The following is a 22,559-nucleotide window of genomic DNA, read 5'->3' as shown; positions in this document are numbered from 1 at the left end:
CACGACATGGCCTTGTCTAGCTCCTCGTTCAGCACGTACTCGTGTCCCAGCAGCGTGTACGCGTACGCGAAGTTGGGCTCCACCTGGATGGCTCGCTGGAAAAACTTGATGGCCGTGTCGTGTTCTCTCTGCAGGGAGAAACAGTTTCCCACAGCACACCAGGACTGAGGGGGAGGGGGGCAAATAACAAAACATTAACCACTCTGCTTAACCTTCAGCCTGCTAGGGCAGCCATTTGGCACCAAATTTGTATCAGATATGGAGCTAGACAGCAGGGAGAAGGTTAACGATTCTTGACCTTTTCACTGAACATTGACAATAACTCATGGACTCAAAAGCAAAATTCAAGCTACGGAAATGAGAGTACTGCGCCTAATCTACGGAGTTACCTTAAGGGACAAAGTGAGAAATGATATAATTAGGAGCTCTTTCTCAGTGGAATCCATTCTGAACATCATAGAAAGAAACCAGCTGAGATGGTTTGGGCACGTACTGAGAATGCAAGAGGGTAGGGATACAAACAGGATATACAACTGGAAACCAAAGAGGAGAAGACCAAATGGCAGGCCAAGAAAGAGGTGGGAAGATCAGATCAGAGAGATCACACAGAGAGAGCAGAGGGACTTCGAGGAAGTGAAGAATCTGACTCAAGACAGGGTAGCATGGAGGAACCTGACCCAGAGGCTGACAACTGACAGACCAGAAGGTCTACAGGCGTCCGGGTGAGCAGGTGAGCATTGACAATAACAAATGTAAAACTACAACATGCCGTCTTGATCATTAGGATTCGAAATACTTTTTTTCTCAAGTTGGTAACTAGGCAACCTAAACTAAAAGCTAGGTTGCCTATCAATATTGCAGGTTGTCCTCAACAATGGCTGTTTATTTTAGAAGCCAAGCCATTAGCCAGACCGCCTGTAAAGGTATCGCTCACATGCTGACCGAGGCAGGACACAGTTTATTTCAGAAGCTGTAAGTTTCAGGCCGGGCAATACGGTGTCTCCAACAAGTCTCCCACAGAAACCATAACGAAAGAGTGTGAGAGTGGGTATTTCCAACCCTGATCAGGCTCTACAAATAAGCATACAGCAAGTCTCTACTACACAAACCTGTCCATACTTATAAAAGTTAGTACCTGTGCAGAGTCCCTGTCCATGTCGGAGAGTTCCTGTGCTAGTGAGGACAGTAGAACGTCCTTCTGTAGGTGCCACAGGGCTGTGGAGTACAGCTCCATACCCTCCACCCTGTGGGGCTCCAGCTTACGCACCTCCTTAAACGCCTTCTCTGCCTGCAGAACACATACACAAAATTTTAGCAACAAGACTGGCAATGAAAACATACATTGCCATGGTGACAGTGGTTGCTGTTAGGGTTATGGTTCATGATTTTGAGGAAGCTTGGTACTTGTAAGTCTAGACAGATACAGTGCATTCTTCCCGAGTGTAAAGTGAACAAGCCCGGGGGTCACAGAAAGTAGGCCATCCGGGGCAGACAGATTTTCCCAAGGGTTTCCATTGTCCTTGTGTCCATTAGAAGTGAAGAAGTGACATACATACAAAAAGAAAGCGTCTACATTATGTGAGTCAAACAATAAGTATTACACTTTGTTGCAGAATGGTTCTATATTTACATTACGACATAATGTGGGGCTTCATTTCTTCCTTGTAAAGATAGCTAGACTAAGTACACTTCATCCTTACCTTGTGGTACTCTGCCAGTTCGAAGTATGCCCTTCCGATGTGAGACAGCACCCAGCCCGTGTTGTACTGGTGCTGGGGCAGCTGCTGGAACAGCGACACAGCCTTCCGACAGTCGTAGTGGCTTAGTGCTAGGTAGGCGTGGCCTAGGTCCCTCATTAACGTCATAAGGCCCTCTGTAAAAACAATTAAAAACATGTCGATGAAGGTTAGACATCCAGGTAATAAGATACGCCAAAAGGCAGTTACTTAGGCAACTCGATATGATTTTGGAAACGGTCAGATGCTTCCAGTCACTGACGAAAGCTAGTGGATACTAGCTGAAACGTCTGACCATTTCCAAAATCATATCCAGTGTTGCTTTAGTAACTGCCTTTTGGCAATTGAAAACAATTCTGATGTTGTGTTCAACTGTTGCCGTGAAGAAAAGTCCTTACATATAAAATTGTACAACAGAGATGTTTTCTAAAATTGAAACAGGCCTTAAATAGTAGCATTAGGTTATAACATATGATATATAACCTTAGGTTATGTTTTTGGTAGCATTTGTGTGTGTGTATGTCTGTGAGTCTGTGTCTCTGTGTGTATGTGAACACGATAATTCAGGACGGCTTAGATGGATTGTCTTGATATTTGGTAAGTGGGTAGGTCTTGATGAGGCCTCGAAATGTTGACATTTTGGGCCTCCTGTCAGCTTACAACTTTCAAAGCCACCTATGACAGAAAAGTATAGTCCATTCTGTCATAGTCTAGCTGATATTTTCCACTTACCAGCAGCAGCCTTCTGTACATTGACAGCCCAGGTGACCTGTAACTGGCTGGGTTTAGACTCTGTAGTACTGGTGCTCTCTGGTTTGATGATCTCGGATCCCTCTGTGATAGTAGGCTGGGAGGACGTCCCCTTCCCTGTACGACTCTTCGTCTTCTTTGCGGGGGCTTTTGGAGCAGCAAATCTTGTTTTTGGCTTCTTGTTATTTTCCTGGACACCAACAAAAGAGATACGGAATTTTCCTACACCATTCAGAAGTGCCCTCTAGCAACATGACAAAGTACTGCAAATCAGTTTCATACTAGATGACAGCGTCTATAAAACACTGCGAGACAAAAACATATGGAATTTCTTACACCAATCAGGGGTGACCTCTGGCAACATGACGAGGTACTGCAAGTCAGTTTAGTAGATGTATGAAACACTGTAAGACAAAGTTCCCTTGGCCTTACCTTTACAGAGTTGGAGGCAGTGAAGAGGCGGGTGCTACGGCGGACACCTTGAGCTGTCGTCTGTACAAGAACCTGAGGACCACTGAAAATGGCGGGAGAAAGGTCAGAGGAATACTGATGAAAAACTTTAACAGACCAATATTCACATCCAAATGGCTTGTCAACTCAAATAAAGGATATAAACTTAAAGATACAAAACTGTTGCAGAAAAACTGCCTGCAAGAAACAACATATAGGGCTCAACAATAATATAATATTTTCATAAAGTTTGGAAGATACCAACCTGGGACTAGGACTGGGGGTGTTTAACGTGTTGGATTCCTTCACATTGCCACTGTTGCCTGTCTGGCTGAACACTGCAGGTTTGGTCTGGGACGGGTAGCTTCTTCTTGTTACAACCTAATTAGTAAGAAAACACAGGGTTACTTATTTGGGCCTTGGAACATCAAGAATTATCATATTTGGCACACCTAGAACACAGATGACCATATTGGGCCACCTAGAACAGACATGACCATATTTGGCACACCTAGAACAATATTGATGACACATGACCATATTTGGCAAAACTAGAACAAAGATAACCAATATTTGGCACACCTAGAACAAAGATGACCATATTTGGCACACCTAGAACACAGATGACCATATTTGGCACAGCTAGAACAAAGATGACCATTTTTGGCACAGCTAGAACAAAGATGACCATATTTGGCACACCTAAAACAGAAATGACCATATTTGGTGAGCCTACCTTCTTGCTGGGAGCCCTGGCGTCCATGTGTGGGCACTCTACAGTGGTGGGTGAGGGGGTCACAAAGGTGCAGGACCCTGTACTGAACATGTCTGGGCTGGGGGTGTCTAAAGGCAGAACTCCAAAACTGAAACAAAGATTACAATGTGTTACTATGCAGCATTTGTTTCTTAGTTTTCAGTTTTTTACTTTACCTTTCTATCAATTGCAATTCATGTGTCACTTCCGTACTGAGAACTTAGTTACACATGGTGACAGATGTCTGGTTCAGGTCATTGACCTTATTGGTTTGGAGAAGAAGAAGAAGAGGAAACAGAGCAAAAACAATATGTTTTCCTTCGGTAAACGCAACAATCCCTATCCTTGTAACTGTGTGTAAGTTGTACTGTTTCCTCCTATGTGTATCTCGGCCCGTACCTGGGTGTGAGGGGGCTGAGGGCTGCCGGCCCCCCTAGCAGGCTTCTCCCCGCCCTCCCCCGCACTCTCTGCACCAGGGGCTGGGGGGATCCTGTCGACATGTCCAGACCCACAGACGTGGAGCTGGTGGGGGTGGGGGTCTGCAGCTTTACCAGCGGCGACTGCAAGGGTGAAAAAAGTTTTATGATTTGACACACATGCAAACAGTACTAAGCATTACACTTTATGTTGTTCTTCGAATAACACCGCTGTGACAATGTTTTGATTGATAAAAAAAAATAGAAAACCGTTTTGCAGGAACTTGAAACTATACCTGAGTTTTGATTGTGCTAAATAATGACCATTGAATGAATGGTTGAATACAATGGTAGGTAACATTTATTGTATTGACTATAAGACTGAACTTATTGCTTTTTTTATGAGTTGAAAATTGCACAGACTTTGTTTTGAAATGTGTAAATTTGTTATGCATTGTGTGGTGCATGACAACAGCAATTCTTCCATGTGTATTGAATGGTTACAATCTAGATCAACTCAAATGTTAGGCCAACCTTAGTGCTGTCCTGTGCTGGAGGGGTGATGTCCGAGGTCCCCCCCTGGTGGGGAGTCAGGGTGGGGGGAGGGAAGGAAGACTGGCAAGAGCTGAAGTTCTGCAGGTTGGTCAGCTGAAACACCTCGTCTGGGTCTGGCTTCTCTCCTAAACAACAGTTGTCATGGTAACATATTAATCCTCAACAGTTGTCATGGTAACATATTAACCCTCACAGTCATTATCACAAACAGTTGTCATGGTAACAATAGCCTCAACAGTTGTCATGACAAACAGTTGTCATGGTTACAATAGCCTCAACAGTTGTCATGGTAACAATAGCCTCAACAGTTGTCATGGTAACAATAGCCTCAACAGTTTTCATGGTAACAATAGCCTCAACAGTTGTCATGGTAACAATAGCCTCAACAGTTGTCATGGTAACAATAGCCTCAACAGTATAGAAACAAGTGACTTGGTAAAGTTGAATTCAATGTTACATATTACAACAAGAAACAAGAAAGGTAGCATTTACAAAACAGATGCATAATGTTTACCTTTGCATATGGGTCTGCTGTGTTAATTCTTACTAAACACATTCTGGTGACAGGAGTCTGAAACCCTCCTGCTATAAAATTGTAACATGATGTAACCCAACACTAGTTACCATGGTGACAGACATCTGGTTCAGGTCGTTGACCTGTTGGCATCAGCATCATTATAATGTGTACTTACCAATGTCACATAGAGCCTGGTAGCTGGACCACAGGAAAGGGTTGTGTTTCAGACTCTGTCTGTAACAATCACTGGCTCTCTTATTTCTCTCACTCTTCCTGTAATGGGTAGAAACAATAAGGCATAAAACATTTACAATATTGAACAGACATTGTTACCTACCAAAGATGCTTTGGATACCTTGGATACTTAATTGACTCTATAACTTTCATACAATAATGCTGAAACTAAAAGAACAACTGATGTCTTACGCAAATATCTTCCCAAGAAGCTGCATGGAGAAACATCCCGCGTCTCCGAATTCTGTCACCAATTCTTCATAAGAACGCTGCTTGCCGATCGCCCCTCCCACAAAAGTGGACTCTCCCTCTGCATACCTGAGAAAAAAATGGTGCATCAGCAATGCAAAATAATACACTGGGAAAAGGGACATTTTACTATCTATTTACATGGAAGTGGCATATATTTACCAACACTTGGACAGAAAAGTAAGCTTCTTATAGTAGAAGAACAGATTTTTGTGATGATAATTAAATCATGTCTTACTTTTCCAGATCTATGCAACACTTTGCATACAGGAACTTGCACTGTGGAGTGGGGCATCCCCTGGACTGGAGTAACATGTACGTTCGGTACGGCTTCCCTGATCGGTAGTAGCAGGTGGCCAACAGGAACAAGGCTTCATCTGAACCAACTGTAAGGGGCGTAAGAAAAAGAGTCAGACAGAACCTAAAGAGTAAAAGACAATGATATCAATGGCAGTTCATTCTTATATGATTCTACAAATTATGGTCCTTCCAAAACAAAAATATTCTCTCTGTTATGTTTTATATTTTGTATGTGATAACTCTATACTTTTAATTCTATAGACGAAGAAAGAGATCCTTACCCTCTGCGTATAACCGTTCTGCGAGAAAGATGGCGTCTGCAAAAGCATAGTGGTTCAAGGAATGCCAGATGGCCGCCTGAAATACAAAACAATACGACTTAAGCAATGGGCAAGACCTAAGATCTCTGATGATCTTCTTCAACAAATGATGAAATCAAGTTAGGGGCACAAGTTCATGATGGCATTTTTTTAAGTGAAAAAGAATAAAAGGACTGATTGATTCTTTTCGAGTGTGATTATTTCATTTTTAACCACATATTATTTCAAACATTTGAGCCTCATCTAAAGATTACGACAATGGTGTCCAAATGACTGCTCTAAGAAGGACAAGGCAAAAAGCAAAACGTTTCAGTCTGTGTGAATCAAAGCAGCAACAGTTGTCCCTCCATAATTTTTTCGACAGCTGGAAATTTACATGTTTTGTTCTTACATAATCACAACACATCGGCTTAACGTTGTTCTTGTTGTATAAGACATATCGTACGGAAATATACTATGGATACGATCCGTTTTAGTATCGAGGATGCAATCATTGCAGGAACAGACAACTTTAGGTGTCCGAGCGAAATTTCTGATCTGACAGCTAGAAAAATACAAACAAGAGGCCGAAACTTGACAGTACCAGAACACAGTAAATTCTGCCGATATAGACGTGATTTGCGTCCTTACCTGAACTGGCTCTTGCATAATCATTCTCTCGTCGCCTGATATTACACAATCTACCTTTGAAAGTCAAGTACAAGCGAGAAAATGGTCAATATTTGCAACCCAAAAATTCAAATTCTTTTCCGACAGTCGCCCGCCATCTTTTTCTCTGCAAGTGTGACCTAACAATTCGGTGCCTGCATAGTCGACCAAGTTTAGGATATTTTACAACCTTTATGCTTTATTAGGATTAAAAAGTCTCCAATATAAAGTATAACTCATTTTTAATCGTAAAATGTAAAGTTAATGGCAGATTTATCACTTGTAAACCATATTTGGGTAGGAAAAATGAAAAGGCACATTTTCCAACCACAGTGGTGACCTACAAAGTTGCTTGGTAAGGACGCTGGGAAAACGATTTTAGAAACTACAACATCAAACTAAATCGTTCTTAATTTCACATGAAAGCAGAATCATAAGAAAAATTATTTACAAAAGTATAAAATTTCAAGGATAGTTTTTGATTTTAATTTTCGAGAGGGGAAAAAGTAAAAGTAGCGGTAGGCGGGTCACTGAGGTCATATGCAAATGCCACGATTCAGCAAGATGGCGGCAATCTTTTGAAATTGCGAAATTGTTTGCTCCGGGCTGCATTCCTTCAATTTCGGACGGTTTCATCAACGCTTTATAGGTAGGAAAGAGTCGACTTCTTGATGATTACATTTGAGTTAACTTTGCATTGTTTTTTTCTACGAAAAATGACTTTTTAAGCTCTACAGAAGCAAAGAAATAGAAGCTGTCGTGCAGTGCAGTCAATCAATTTCAAAACAAGCGCATGGCCGACATGCTGACTTAGCTATATAATTTCTTGATTTTAGTATGAACTTAAATGTAAGCTCATCTATGTGCTTTGAACCGGATTTGCATCCTAATCATGTTAATCCTATCGAAATGTCAACATTAATCGTATTAAAAGAAGAAGGATTTTTACATGTCAATTAGAAAATCATCATACTTTATAATTTGATTGATTTATCTCAACCACATGCAACTACATAAATAACACATGCATAATAACGTGGCAAATGGATAAGTGTTTTACATGCTATACTATCGCATCCTGAAGTTTTACGACAGACGATTCCAAAGGTCGAAGAAGCTGGAATTGTCCAACAACTGTGTAAACAATGGGTGGTGTGAACCGGTTTCTCGCCATTTATAGCCGCTAGCCCCCAACTGAACTCTTGCTCTACTTTAAGCTAGTCTGAGTATATATACACACTGTAATCAGCTGTGAATTGAAGACAGATCTTTTTGAAGTATTTATGTTGACGTTTTTGGGGAGATTTGGAGCTGATATTGAAGGTAAGGTTGTTTTGTAAAATGATTTTAGGGTGCGTTATTGTGCTGTACCATGCCTATAAATCACATTGGGGGTGTGCATCAGACACGCCCACAAATTTAAATGTGCTTTACTACACTGCAGTACAGTACACTGATTGTCATTGTAGTAACCATGTGCAACAATAACATTTTCCGATAGTGCTAACAAAGTTGTTTTTTTAATCACCAGTGGTCAGCATTTGTGTATTTCTTTTTCCTCCATTTGGTTTTTGGATGCAAGTGATTTATTTTCAATGTAAATTTTTCAAAATGTTTGCAAAAAAAGCTTTAACACTGCCCCTATTGTATCTCATGAGTGTTAAAACACTATCAAGATAAGTCTACTTTCTGATATCCCCTTGCTTGGAATAACAAAAATTATTGTTCCCTTTTCATGTATTAACTATGAATAGTATAGCAGATATGAATTGTTACAGCTGTACATTATTTTGACCTTGTCCAGCCATGTGGGAATGATTATCCCTAGCCATTTCCTGTTTTGTTCTGAACATTTTAAACCCCTCCAGGCTATATTCCCACGCATTGGCACATGTCCAAGGGTCTAGCTTTCCCTGCTATTGCATCATCAATGTTTACCTGTCTGTACCTACACGTGTTGTTAGTTTTACTTAATGGTGGCACGTGGAAGGGAACACAACATCCTATAACACAGGTATAGGTATGTGATTTTAAAGGTTTATCTCTACAATACTTGTTGGTATGTGTAGTTGGTATTTAAAAACAGTACTTACTAGCAGTACAGTGTTATACTAGCTGGTATGTACAGAAGGACTATTGTATGTTTGTGCCCTGGAGAGCTAACAACAAATATTAACACAGCACTCGTTACAACCCAATCTTTAGTTGACTCAGCAGCTAACAGTATAGCTGCAGGGATTACATGTACTGTATTGAACAGCAAGGCTTAACCTGTAGCTACAAGTTAAAAATCCAACTGGCCAAAAGTGGATTGTATTTGTTGGTTGATGCATGCTGTTGGGTTGCAGTTTCTAGTGGAACAGCATTGGAACAGCTGCTACAAGCCAGCAGAGGTATGGACTGTGAGTGATTTGAGTAAATGTGGTTTAGGGCAAACATGTGGCGCCATGTGTTAACATGCCACACAGTTTGGGCCATGGTTTGTATAACTAACATACATTATAAAATAAGACATTCTAAATATCTCTGCAAAAACTTTTTGAGTCTAGTGCTAATGTTTACTCGAAAGAAAAGAAAAAAGATACCTTTGCTTGCCAGCTTTTTTTCAGCTTCTTTAATTGTCAATGAACATCTTATTTTTGTTTCAATTAGGTTCTGGATTGAACTGGCTTTGTTCAATCAATGGTCCCTCCCATTTTATTTGATAGACAGGTTGGTCAGACAGAATGACATCATGGTTGACATGCACATTGGACCCTTTTGTCCTTAAATACTGTGATAGATTTGTGGCCATGCTCATTTGAATAAGAGGTCACAAATAGAACAATTTGGTATAGGACTTTGGACATATATCATGTATCTGTAACAATGGACTATAGCTAATGTTGAGTGGTGACCATTTTATTTGAATTCTTAATATAGACAACTAAATTATGCAGATATTGTACCAGTTGTCATATTTTAGCACATACATGTTTATAAGACAGATATCTATAATTCTACCAACTCATTTCTTAATGGTGCGTTCTAGTTTTCAGACCATTGTAGTCTATAGTCTGTAGTCTATAATTAGCCTACCTATAATTTAAGCTTGACACAGTTTTGTTGGACTACTTACAATACAAGACTCCTCCAACAAAAACAGGTACCAGTATCATTCCAATTTCTGCTACTTTGCACCTTTAGTACAACATTGTGTAGATATTGTATATCATGTAGAGTTGACAACTTGACAAGTAAATTATACAGATATTATACCAGTTCTCATATTTTAGCATGTACAAGTTTATAAGACAGATAATCTATAATTCTACCAACCCATTTCTGAATGGTGTGTTCTAGTTTTTGGACCATTCTAGTTTACAGACAACATTATAATTAGCCTACCTATAATTTAAGCCTGACACAGTTTTGTTGGACCACTTAAGTTACAATACAAGACTCCTCCAACAAAAACAGGTACCAGTATCATTCCAATTTCTGATAATTTGCACCTTTAGTACAACATTGTGTACAGTGTATATTGTAAATATCATGTAGAGTTGACAAGTAAATTATACAGATATTGCATCAGTTCTCATATTTTAGCATGTACAAGTCTATATAATCTATAATTCTACCAACCCATTTCTGAATGGTGTGTTCTAGTTTTTGGACCATTCTAGTTTGTAGACAACATTATAATTAGCCTGACACAGTTTTGTTGTACCACTTACCGTCTTACAAGACTCCTCCAACAGAAACAGGTATAATTTCAATCTCTGCTACTGCACACCTTTAGTACATCTTTGTGCATATACCATGTAAAGTGTAACTTGAATTTCCATCTATCTATCTATACTGGCAACTTTTTGAAACTTTCAGTCCAAAGACCAAGTTGGTAGTACTTTTTTTCTGTTGAAGTCTTTTCTGTATACCACCCCTTATAATTATATGGATCTTATAATTATATGAATCGATTAACAGACAACTTATATGATGCTATACAATACATAAGAGAGGAGGCTAAGTAACCCATAATTATCGTCATCAGATGGGTCATCTACATTCGCAGGTGCGTCTGTAAAATGTTATTGGGTAGGATTGAATCTTTTTACATTGCTTTTTTTCACTATAAAATAGTTTGTACCATAATCTATACATTCTAGTAATCTGCTAACTTAATTATAATATTATACAGTAATGCTGAATCATATGCATTAACCAGTACTGATTGGAACAGTTGTGTGTGTTCAAGAAAATTCTTCTTTTTTTTCTGCTCTCAAGTCACTCAAACTTGATTTATTCTATGCCTGTTCACCCCAATAGCTAGCCTACCATTGAACAGATATGAACACTTTTCTGACTGTGTATTTTCACTCCATGTCTCCTGATACCAGGTAATTTGCTGCTACCTGAATGCTTGCAGATATCAGCCCATGTATACCTTCTGTCTCCACATAGGTCTTTTTCACATTGACCCTTTCAACTGCTTGAATATAGGCTGGGACAGGATATGATAGCATAGAATACAGTTCAACTGGTTGTGACATGTAGGCTTGTAATGCACCCTGAGGATAGATATTACCTTATTGCAGTCTTTCCGAAACTCAGGCGGTATTATAGGATCCAACTGATAGTGTAGTTTTACGGTGATACTTCTGAATTATTGGGTACTGTGTATCTTGAAATTCCCAGTGATTTTAATTTCACAGTTTTTCATAGTGACCCCTGTACTGCAAATTCATGACACTGTGTTTCTATTCTATTACTGCTGTACTACCGAATTGTTGCAATCATGACTTTAAAACACTCTTTTTTCCCTTCCACCATGAAATTAAGTCCCAGAGAAAATGTGTGTATCTACGGTACTAGGCAAGTGTGTGGTATCTCCTTCTTGCAGCTGTTGCACCCTTTTGCACCCTGGTGATTTTGAAGTATTGTAGGATATGGTACTGGATGTTATATGAGGCAAAAGGAAGCTATCGTAGTATTGTGCCACTGGCATCGTAGAAAACGTAGTGTACTGCGAGTGTTATGTATCTTTCTAAAAGATGTTCCAAACTTTTCTGTATCTGTTTTAAATTATTTAAACAGAGAAATCAAAATTTCTGCTAGGAGTAGGACTTGGGGGTTCTTGGGTAATAGATAGTAGGAATAGCTGCAGTTTGCAATTGAACTGCTAGATGTCCCCACATACAAGAAGCATGTTATGTTAGTACATTTGCATTTTATAATACTAGTAGTCTGTATAGGAATTGAATAAATAGTGTTTTGCAGGGTTGAGCTTCAACTACATTGTATGTGGTCTATTTGATCAGTCATCAATTTCTTCATAGTAAAAGTAGTTATGAATTGCATAGTGCTAGGATTACACAAAATGTGCCCTGCATCAACAATTGCCTGGAAATAAAAATAAGTATCATGAAAATTCCTGGTCCTGTTAACCCCCATGCATACCCTCACCACCTGCCAAGCACTGTTATTCACAGTAAAGCAGTGTGGGAAGAATGTTAGAACGGAAAGGGACTTAACATCACAGGTAGGTTTGTGTCAGTTAACATTGTTACTGAAATGCGGTGTAAACATTAGAAGTGTAGGTATACGTTCAAATAGTTAACTCATTGTACGGCTTTTCATTTTTTTCAATACTGTACATGTGTAGCCTCACCAAGCCTATTTTAGCTGCTAAGTCTAAATCAAATTTTTGCAGAGAGAACGAAAGAGATTGGAGCTAAAATAGGTTTGGTAACCACTACTGCTAGTAGTGCATTTGCAGTACATGTATAGTGTATCATTTCTAGTACGTATTCTACCTGTGTGTTTGAAATTATCTTTGTCTAACGGTATTATATATTTATGAATTCAAAACCTAAGCAGATACATTGTGTTAGTATAGTTTGTAGAGTGCTCATAAAAATCCCATAATTAATTCATATTTATGGTAAATAATTGTGTGTAAGCAATTACAATTGTAAGCATTTCAATTTATTTTCATGATGAATACTTGAGGTCTGTGGTTTCTATTTTCAGGTTGCTAAATGTAGATGGCTATTTTAGTGACCAATGATTATTTAAGTAACATTTGCATAAACCTTCTGAGGTTGAAATAATAAAAGGAATAATTTGTTGCTTGAGTTAATGAATGTGATAGTGTGTTTTGTTATTTTCATAGCCTGGAGTAAAAAATGTAGTTAGATATAGTTCTACTGTAGAAAATGACAGATAAAGCATTATAGCCGAGTTTGATATAGCTTTATACAAATTTGAATTTCCAAATGTTTTGACTATTTAGTAAATTTTTTTTACTAAAATGTCATCTTTTTACCTTGTTTTTCCATAAAATGTTCACCATAAAATCAGATTGATGTGGTCTTTCCTTGATGTATGCATGGTAATAATATGGCTGTATACAAATGTATTTTAAATGTTGTAAGACTTTACTAAATTTTTGTAAAATTTCATCTTTTTACATTGTTTTTCCACAAGATATTGTCCATAAAATCAGGTTGATGTGGCCTATCCTTGACTTATCCATGGTCTAATGTGTCCAGACATTGAACCCTCCCCTGTGTTTTGTCCCCAAATAAAAGCTTCCCGTCAGAAATACCTCCACCATTATGTCCCATGGGAATTTCTATTCTATTAGCTGCCTGACTTGATTCAATCGTAGCGGTGGGGATAAACCGACGGTTTGACGTCAGACGGTTCCGTAGACAACGTAACTGCCGGCTTCCGCTGGTAACTCACCGCCAGTTACAGCGATGAAATCGATTGGAATGGATTGAGCCCAGATTGCATACGTGTGTGCCATGCTAATTCACTTAATAACATTTGCTTCTTGTCATTTACATTACGGATACCACAATGTGATCATGTGTACATGTAGCTAAGCCTAATGGAAGCTTTTTGTACATTTTTGTGGGTGATACAGGTTTTCAAATGTGTGTGATAACTGATTATGTGTTTTTGTTGCAGTCATGATTTGATAAAGATACTTCATTTCATAAGGTGCAATTATTGTTTTAGAAGACTCATTCAGCAAAAGGGTTTTCACTCAGGTAACTTTAAAAAAATAGAAGATTAATTGCCTTCATCAAAAGGGTATAAAATCAGTTTGCTTTAGGGTGGGAGACTGTGGATTTAGTGGCATAACTCTTGAAGCCACGGATCTATGTTCATGATTTTTAGCAGGCAGGTTACCATTGGGGAGACCAAGGTCAAGTTCAAAAATGGGCTTTGTGGGGGGTCCCTACATTACTGCAGTGGACTTTATTGTTTGTCGTTTGTTAGCAGGATAACTCGAGTATATGTTTGTCCATAACTTCATCAAGTATTCTGTATATGTATCTGTATCTGTCTAGCCAGTATAACTGCCTTTCGGCATAGCACACCAGCTTCGATTTAGTATTATGTAAGTTGATTTATAACTTTACCCCTATTTTTCCTGTGTATGTTCCAGATCTAGTTTTTGCCGAGCCGCATCATGTCTCACCTGGTCCGTGTAGCGAATGTCCTGCGCGATCGAGGACTGCTACAGAAACGACTCATCCTCGCGATCAAACACGACATTAGGAAGCTCTCCACATCCACTATACGGAGGAAGGATGGCACCCTTATCAATCAGGTGATACAGATACAAACTAAAAAATAACCACTGTATCTAACATCTATATTCGCTCATGTAATACTCTTTAACGATTATTTCACCCATTCAGTAGTAGGTTTTCTTTATCACGCCTATCATGATATATTGCAGGTTCTTTATATGATATATTACGAGATATTTTTCATGTAGATAAAATAACTCCTCCTGTAAATCATCCTCATCTAAATTCTGCCTTCATCCCGATGCCATTTCCTCTCCCTCTCCTAGCTTATCTGTGATACAGTCTTGGGTGGAGTGGCATCACGATCTATTGATTAGGCCGAGGGAAAAAATGTTGTGTTTTCTGTTTCAGTCCTGAAAAAATTATGGTCGGTAGGTAGGGATTATCTTCGTTGTTTTTTCTTTTTCTTTTTAGACTTTAGTTATCTCTAGTGATCCAACGTTATAGCGAATAGCTATAGCCATATAGCTCCTTGTTTATACAATACAGTTTAACCAAGTAAAAATTGTACATCATGAGGACACTTATATTTTCAATGTTAGAAAACAGATTGTACAATGTTTCATCACTCAGGTGTCAGATCATGGAGCTAGAAAAAGTTGATCAGCTCAAAAATTTATGTCCTTTATATCCAGGGGTTCACACAAAAAAGGCTAGGGTCGGCAGTTTTTTTCTAGGGTCAGTCAGGAAACAGGAAACACAACATTTTCTTCCCTAGGCCTTACAGTGGCATTGTGATCCATTGATTACACCCAGCCCAGGAGTCAAGTACTGAATACATCAGCCCTGAAATGAAACACACTGCCCTTCACCCCTGCCCCTGCTGAAGGGAAGTACATCCTGCAGAATTCTCCACTGGGTGCTGATTGAGTAATGATAGCTTATGGCCCACGTACCATAAAACTGGGGTTTGGAAGAGTGAATGGGTGATAAATTTTACCCTTGCTTCGCAATACAGCTGCATTCTTCTTCCCTTCTACCTATTATTTTGCACAGTACAGTGTATGGTACTGCAGAAATCTGGACAAATGTACGCTCCAGCACATACATGTACAAGTTAATTAATAATAGTTTTTTTTTACTAAAAATGCCAATTGCAAGCCCAAGAAAGATAAAAATCTAGCCCTGGAATAAAACGTTTGGGCAATTAAAATTACCGTGTGTATTAAACTGAAGACGCTTTTACTATGATTGTAAATAAACATTCTTTTTACTGTTTCTGTCATGATTGAGAATTTACATGTTTACATACAGTTACATTGTCAAATTGTTTAGGTAACAGATCTGGACTTCTACTTCTAGACCCTTTACCTGTACCGGATGTTATGTTTAGGTCCAAATAACCAGGAAAAAAAGAAAAAACATCTTCCTAATTCTTAATCAAATTCTTTGAGTAACATAGGACATCCCGGGCTAGTTTGTATTCTCTTAGGATACGACTTCAAATTTTCAATTTCATGGTTTAGCTTCCCGAATCATCGCAATTGAACTAAAAGCCTGCTGAGATTTGATATAAGAAGAAAAGTGATATTAATGGCAGCACCGCAGACCTCATTACTGCCTGCAAATTGAGTGTCTTATACAATCTCTGTAGGAGCAAACCATTATTATATTAAAGGTAGAGTTAACTGATAAGGAGCACGCCATCAGAACATACTACGCCTGCGTGAAACCCCCATTTTTCATGTTGGATTTCTGGTCAACATTACGCCAGAATTTTGCTTGTAGCAGAGGATATCTTTTCCAACATATAACATTTGGAAACTGCGCATGCAGACAGAGTGTTAACCTTATATGCATGAATACGACCTTACATGAGACGTTCTGCCAAAGTGCTATACCCAATACATTACAGGTTTCGCACAGGTGCAGTACATTCTGCCGATGTGCTAGTAAAAGGTATTCTGCGGAAAACTACTTAAAGGCCATGCCTATCTTACTGTAAGATTTAACAGGTGGTATTCAGAGGCTACCAATAGTAAGGTTTATGAGGAGTTTTGTGGGAAAGCACAGGTGCCAGAGACTGCTCTCTGACAAAAGAAAACCATTAAGTTCGTCAGAGCATGACAAATGGTAGAAAAATATGACTACTGTATTCTATATGGGGTAGTGAGAAACCAAATTTATTATAGTTGGATCGTAAACAATTCAAGGCTTAATCATCAATGGATCAGTATTCTACATTCTTTATCCCAATAGCATTAACATCAAGGTATTGAAATTTGAAGAAAGAAAATTAACAATTACTCAACATTATCTATCTGAATTAGCTGTAATTTTAGCAGGGGTCCAACCAAAAAAAGTCTTGGGTCGGCAGGTTTTTCTTAAGTGTCTGTCGGGAAACAGGAAACACAATTTTTCTAAGGTCTCAGTACATATACCAATGGACTCCATGGCCACTAGATAGTATAGCAGCAATCCAGTGGGATCAGTCCACTGTACAGTTTGTGACAACACTGGTTTCTTTTTACCACAGCCCAGGACTGCATCCCTGATACTGGAAGATGGAACAAAAGTCAAGGGTTACTCCTTTGGGAATGAGAGGTCTATGGCAGGAGAGGTGGTCTTCAACACTGGACTGGTGGGGTAAGTATTAATGATATTATTATCAATTAAGTATTAATGATACCCATCACATTGCAACTTCCCAATAGAAAATTTCCTTCAAGCTGCATTATGTAACTAACATTAGGACGATACAAAAAGTAAATATTCTGTTCAATTCTTTACAAGGTAAATTGAATCAACCCTACTCCATTGCGAATAAGTGCCATTCAAGAAGTGTGAGAATTTGACACCCTATGAGTATGAGGGTGTTTAAAAGCTTGAAATACTGCTCACAGCCATGTTTGTTTACATTCTGGTATTTTGTGGTGGCACTACAAACTGAGTGGGACTCTTGTGTGCTGTTTTATAGCCAACCATAAATGTCAGAAATGTGAGATTATTGCATAAATATGTTGAAAAATGGAAGTAAATTACAAACACACTAGTACTTCTTTAAATAAAATATTTTAAGGACAAAATGTTACATATTATGCTACTTTACTGAATTGACGTATCCAAAAGAAAGGATCTTGACAGAAAATTGTTTTATTTCCTTCCCAACCCAGCTACCCGGAGGCCCTGACAGACCCGAGCTACCGTGGACAGATCCTGACACTGACGTATCCGATCGTGGGGAACTACGGCGTACCCGACACCGCGCTGCGAGACGAGATGGGACTCATGCAGTATGTGGAGTCCGACAGAATACATGTATGTTTTATGGCTAACTGTCAAAGTGACAATTTACAGTTTTCATTACTTCATAGTGAGTTAGTGTGTTATCAAAAATTCATGAAATTGTGGAAACAATATTTTCATCTCTAAACATGTTTGAGCTTGTAGTACTATTGAATTGTGCAAGAATTGTACATTTGATGGAGGTGCAAGAAAACTGTATTCATAGAGTCAACAGAATTCAGTTAATGGAAGTCTACTACAAAGAATATACTTACCATAATATAAAGAATAAGTAGATGCATATCTTGTGTCCAAATAGTAGACAGACTTTAACTTTGTTTATGATATATATACAGAAAGATTTCAGAAGACATATCATATATCATATTTAGTTAATACAGAGATTGTAAAGACACTTATTTTCCCTACAGGTAGCAGGCCTGCTTGTACAGGACTACTCCCACCACCACAGCCATTGGAACTCTGTGAAGTCCCTGTCTCAGTGGCTGAAGGATGAGGGGGTGCCTGCTCTGTACGGTATCGACACCAGGATGCTCACCAAACTCATCAGAGACAGGGTTTGTATGAGGGATAATAGTCACATGCAGTGTTGCTAAACTCTGCTAGGAGGCGTTGCTCACTCAGCAACAGTGTAACATACACATGTACAACTCTTCCCAGCTCCTGTCTTGAATGTGCTATTTTTGTATTGCTTTGAGTAATAAATAAGGCTCTCAGATGTATGGTACATATCATTACATAATATTTTATTTCAAGTCCAAGCTTCCCAGATAAAAAGGAACAATATACAGACAATATACAGACTTATACTTTTTCATTGTGTTGTGTTAAGATAACTGTATATTTTTAGGAATCAAAAGTGAAAAGATGTACCTGGTGGCTGTTATGATAAGGAGTAGCATGAGATTATTAGTAAGGCAAAGGTTTCACATAGTATTTTCCTACACAGGGAACTGTACTGGGGAAGATAGAGTTTGAGGGAGATCCAATAGAGTTCATTGACCCCAACCTGAGGAACCTCATGGCAGAAGTGTCCACCAAGGTATATTTTGTTCTCACTCCTTTTTTTAGGTGGTAAAATATATATGAATGATATAAACAATATACAGTGTATGACTTAGTAAGGAACCATGCTAGGTGATTGAAAGCATTTTATCTTTACTTTCGCAGAAGGAAAACATGTTGTTATTGCTTTGTTTCTTCGTCCTCTTCTTCCCTTCCAAACAAATAAAGTTAGTGACCCTGACCAGACGTCTGTCACCATGGTAACTGGTTTCTGTAGCAGACACACTGCGGTGTTGGGTTACATTATGTAGCAATTGACTACAGCACAGAGTTGGAGGGCCTGAATGTTTTTAACTTTAAGTCAGAATAAACAAAGCAGTAGTTTGTTAGGCTAGACCATCTGAAGGTAAACGTATGCATTTGTTTTGTGAACGTCCTCTCTCTAGTATGTCGATGAAGGTTAGACATCCAGGTAATGAGATACACCAAAAAGCAGTTACTCAAGCAACTGAATTGACTGAATTCCAAAATCATATCCAGTTGCTTGAATAACTGCTTTTTGGATCACCTCTCTAGTTATCACAAAAATTTGCTCTAAAAGTCCCTTGTTTTGATCTCCTACTTTAGGAAGTGCAGATTTTTGGGAAGGGCAACCCTGTGAAGGTGATAGCAGTGGATTGTGGGATCAAACACAACATGATCCGTAACCTGGTGAAACGAGGCGCAGAGGTTCATGTCGTTCCCTGGGACCACAACATTAAGGAAGAGAGCTACGACGGGCTCTTCGTGTCCAACGGCCCGGGAGACCCCGCGCTCGCCAAGGAGGCCATAGACAACCTGCAGCAGGTGAGGCTCAAGACTAGTGCTGTGTACCAGTTCGCTGGACCAGTTCCGGACTTGTAAAAAAGTCCAAAAAAAAACACTAAAAGTCTGGAACTGATTCCGGACTTATTACAAAAAAATATTTGTCACATACCCCCTTTTCTTTCCAAATTGCAAGATGTGCTGCAAAATGAAGAAAACATTGCCATCGGGCATGGTCGAGTGTTGGCCTCCATGTTATGTGGCCACAGTTTTGCCCATACAACAATGCATTGCAAGGTTGCCAGCATGCAATTCTGTATATGCATGGGTTAAGGTCCGGACTTACGAGTCCGGAACTGAACCTAAACCTCTGGACTTGAATCCGGACCTGAACCTAAATGTGGGTTTAGGCACACAGCACTACTCAAGACTTCTGTAGTTCTTGGAAGATATGTCTGTTGAGAAGAAATGTCTCATCAAAAACAGGGACTCAAATGCATCTCAACGTTGAAATGCCCTGTCCTTTGTGCTGAATTCCTGGAACCCACTATTTGGGAAATAATGCATCCATTCCTGAGGTGTCAACAAAAACAGTAGAGACTGTAGTACATTTCTAGTTTGATATGTCTTGTCCTTGGTGCTGAATTCCTTGAACAATAATTTTAGACCCTACAAGCTTTACTGCCATATTTGGAATATAGAACTGTTCAAAGAAAATGTCTCTGCCCCTCAGGCATCACCAAAAACAGGTAATAAAGTACAATTAAAGTTTGATACCCCTGTCCTTGGTGCTGAACTTCTGAATGTTTCAGCACCAAGTGTCCGTTGATGACATGGTTAAAAGATTTATTGAAGATTTTGTACATTTGTTGTGTAGATTCTGCAGATGGAAAGACCTGAGCCCATTTTTGGCATCTGTATGGGAAACCAGCTGACTTCTCTAGCTGCAGGGGCCAAGTCCTACAAGCTGCCTCTAGGAAACAGGTGAAAATGAGCATCTTCTATAACACAGAAAGTGACTGTACAATGTGAAGGGTGTCCAGCATGTTTGGGGTGACCAGATTTTGTTTGTGGCAACCAGTTGATCCACATGTAGGTTAAAGAACATATTTTGATTAATGGGTTTAAGTTAATGGATATAGGTTAATGTAAACAGGTTTATGGATTTAGGTCAATGGATAAAGGTTAATGGATATATGTTAATACGTCGATGAAGGTTAGACATCCAGGTAATACGATACGCCAAAAAAACAGTTACTCAAGCAACTGGATATGATTTTGAAAACGTCAGACGTTTCAGCTAGTATCCACTAGCTTTCGTCAGTGACTGAGAGACCAGAGGGGAAAGCAGGTTTATATACACAACCTGTTGATTGATATGCAAATAAAGTGAAGACAAATTTTTGGAAGTCGAAAAAGGAACAAAAGTCAGACAAGTCAAGACAAGATGATGCAAATTAGTCTGAAAGCTCCTGTTATACGGATATACAATATACGTATAACAGGAGCTTTCAGACTAATTTGCATCATCTTGTCTTGACTTGTCTGACTTTTGTTCCTTTTTCGACTTCCAAAAATTTGTCTTCACTTTATTTGCATATCAATCAACAGGTTGTGTATATAAACCTGCTTTCCCCTCTGGTCTCTCAGTCACTGACGAAAGCTAGTGGATACTAGCTGAAACGTCTGACGTTTTCAAAATCATATCCAGTTGCTTGAGTAACTGTTTTTTTGGCGTATGATATATGTTAATGTTAATGGATCTAGGTTAAAGGAGATACATCATATGTTTTATGTTATCTTGAAAGTTCATCTGTGTTGGTAGAATTCATTATGGATCAAATATAAACTGTACATGTACACGAGAAATTGGACTTTGGACTACAAATTTTCAATTGTAGGTTTTATGTTGATTCAGACAAAAAAATTACAGTTTCTTTTTTTGTTTCTTTTCTAATACTGTTTTCTGCCACATTTTGTTTATTTTATTTTTTCGTGATGCCAAAAAGCAAACCTTACACAGTGTTCGAAATACCTGTCTGCAGTCTGCAGTCTGCAATCTGCAGATAGATTTTCAAGATTGCAGAAGAAAAATTTATACAATCTGCAATTTTGCAGCAGGAAAAATTGGCACTTGGGATTTGGCGCTCTTGGCCCCAAGGACAGACAACACTTAAGCTCCTATTCTGAAACAACAGGAGCTTCTTCACTAATTTGCATCAACCTTGTCTTGACTTGTCTAATAGTATCTTTTGTTTCTTTTTGGACTTCAAAAATTTGTCTTCACTAATTTGCATATCAATCAATAGTTCATGCTTATAAACCTGCAAGATTGTAGTATGGAGGCTTGTGTATTTGCAGAAAGTATTTCCAAATTGCAGAACAAAATTTTGACTCTTCTGCAATATTGCAGAGCACTGAAAAAAAGTATTTCGACCACTGCTTACAGCAGGGATAAGACTTGCTGAAGTGCAAAGAGTACAAAATTACAAATTACAACAGGCAATATAAACCGGTGCAATAGCTCAATTGGTAGAGTGCTCGCTTTGTAACCGGGAGGTCGTGAGTTCAAACCCCGGCCGGGTCATACCAAAGACTTTAAAAATGGTACACACTTCTTTCTCTGCTTAGCACTCAGCACATATGAGAAAAAGTGTGGGGAGGTCAAACACACAGCACTACTAGCGGACCAGCCCCCTGCTGTAGTGCATTGCACAACTGTGTGTCGCCCAAGGGCTACAGAAATGGATATGGGCACCACCCTACGCTCTGCATAAGAAGCATGGGAGACCTTTCCTTTCCTTTCCATGTACATTATGATACATTATTTTCTACCAAGCAAACCTGCTGACTTTATACAAGTTTAGGGCGTAGATCGATTCATCTTATACTATCATGAAAGTTCATCTGTGTTGGTAGTTACATGTTTAAAGTTAAAACTTTTGTTCCAACACAAAAAGTTCTCTCACCTAGAGCTTTCGACCAG

General features: G+C 39.0%; 2 protein-coding genes across 6 annotated transcripts in view; one reads left to right on the top strand and one right to left on the bottom strand.

Moving 5' to 3' along the window:
• LOC109465419 (cell division cycle protein 27 homolog) overlaps positions 1–7,089 on the bottom strand; it is a 15,255-nt gene extending 8,166 nt beyond the window's left edge. Inside the window, exons 1-14 of one of the 2 annotated variants that reach the window (XM_019762679.1) lie at positions 6,912–7,089; positions 6,243–6,318; positions 5,900–6,047; positions 5,605–5,730; positions 5,354–5,451; positions 4,641–4,786; positions 4,090–4,250; positions 3,673–3,799; positions 3,202–3,317; positions 2,919–3,000; positions 2,469–2,676; positions 1,701–1,873; positions 1,136–1,288; positions 12–164 (exon numbers count right to left, since the gene is read on the bottom strand). In XM_019762679.1, the coding sequence (XP_019618238.1) occupies positions 12–164; positions 1,136–1,288; positions 1,701–1,873; positions 2,469–2,676; positions 2,919–3,000; positions 3,202–3,317; positions 3,673–3,799; positions 4,090–4,250; positions 4,641–4,786; positions 5,354–5,451; positions 5,605–5,730; positions 5,900–6,047; positions 6,243–6,318; positions 6,912–6,935 (1,791 nt within the window). In that variant the 5' untranslated portion in view covers positions 6,936–7,089. The remainder of the gene's footprint in view (positions 1–11; positions 165–1,135; positions 1,289–1,700; positions 1,874–2,468; positions 2,677–2,918; positions 3,001–3,201; positions 3,318–3,672; positions 3,800–4,089; positions 4,251–4,640; positions 4,787–5,353; positions 5,452–5,604; positions 5,731–5,899; positions 6,048–6,242; positions 6,319–6,911) is intronic. The other variant, XM_019762680.1, reaches the window with a different exon arrangement.
• A 371-nt stretch (positions 7,090–7,460) lies between these two features.
• Positions 7,461–22,559, top strand: part of LOC109465412 (carbamoyl-phosphate synthase [ammonia], mitochondrial-like) — a 41,862-nt gene continuing 26,763 nt past the window's right edge. The window contains exons 1-8 of one of the 4 annotated variants that reach the window (XM_019762661.1): positions 7,461–7,578; positions 14,371–14,535; positions 16,995–17,104; positions 17,632–17,776; positions 18,175–18,321; positions 18,714–18,806; positions 19,397–19,615; positions 20,451–20,557. In XM_019762661.1, the coding sequence (XP_019618220.1) occupies positions 14,395–14,535; positions 16,995–17,104; positions 17,632–17,776; positions 18,175–18,321; positions 18,714–18,806; positions 19,397–19,615; positions 20,451–20,557 (962 nt within the window). In that variant the 5' untranslated portion in view covers positions 7,461–7,578; positions 14,371–14,394. Of the gene's footprint in view, positions 7,579–8,097; positions 8,253–8,857; positions 8,950–9,179; positions 9,323–14,370; positions 14,536–16,994; positions 17,105–17,631; positions 17,777–18,174; positions 18,322–18,713; positions 18,807–19,396; positions 19,616–20,450; positions 20,558–22,559 lie in introns of those variants that run through there. The other 3 variants (XM_019762662.1, XM_019762663.1, XM_019762664.1) reach the window with 3 other exon arrangements.

Source organism: Branchiostoma belcheri, unplaced genomic scaffold (assembly GCF_001625305.1).
Source record: "Branchiostoma belcheri isolate BF01 breed outbred unplaced genomic scaffold, Haploidv18h27 scaffold15, whole genome shotgun sequence".
NCBI lineage: Eukaryota > Metazoa > Chordata > Leptocardii > Amphioxiformes > Branchiostomatidae > Branchiostoma > Branchiostoma belcheri.
This window is presented reverse-complemented; position numbering and strand designations above follow the sequence as displayed.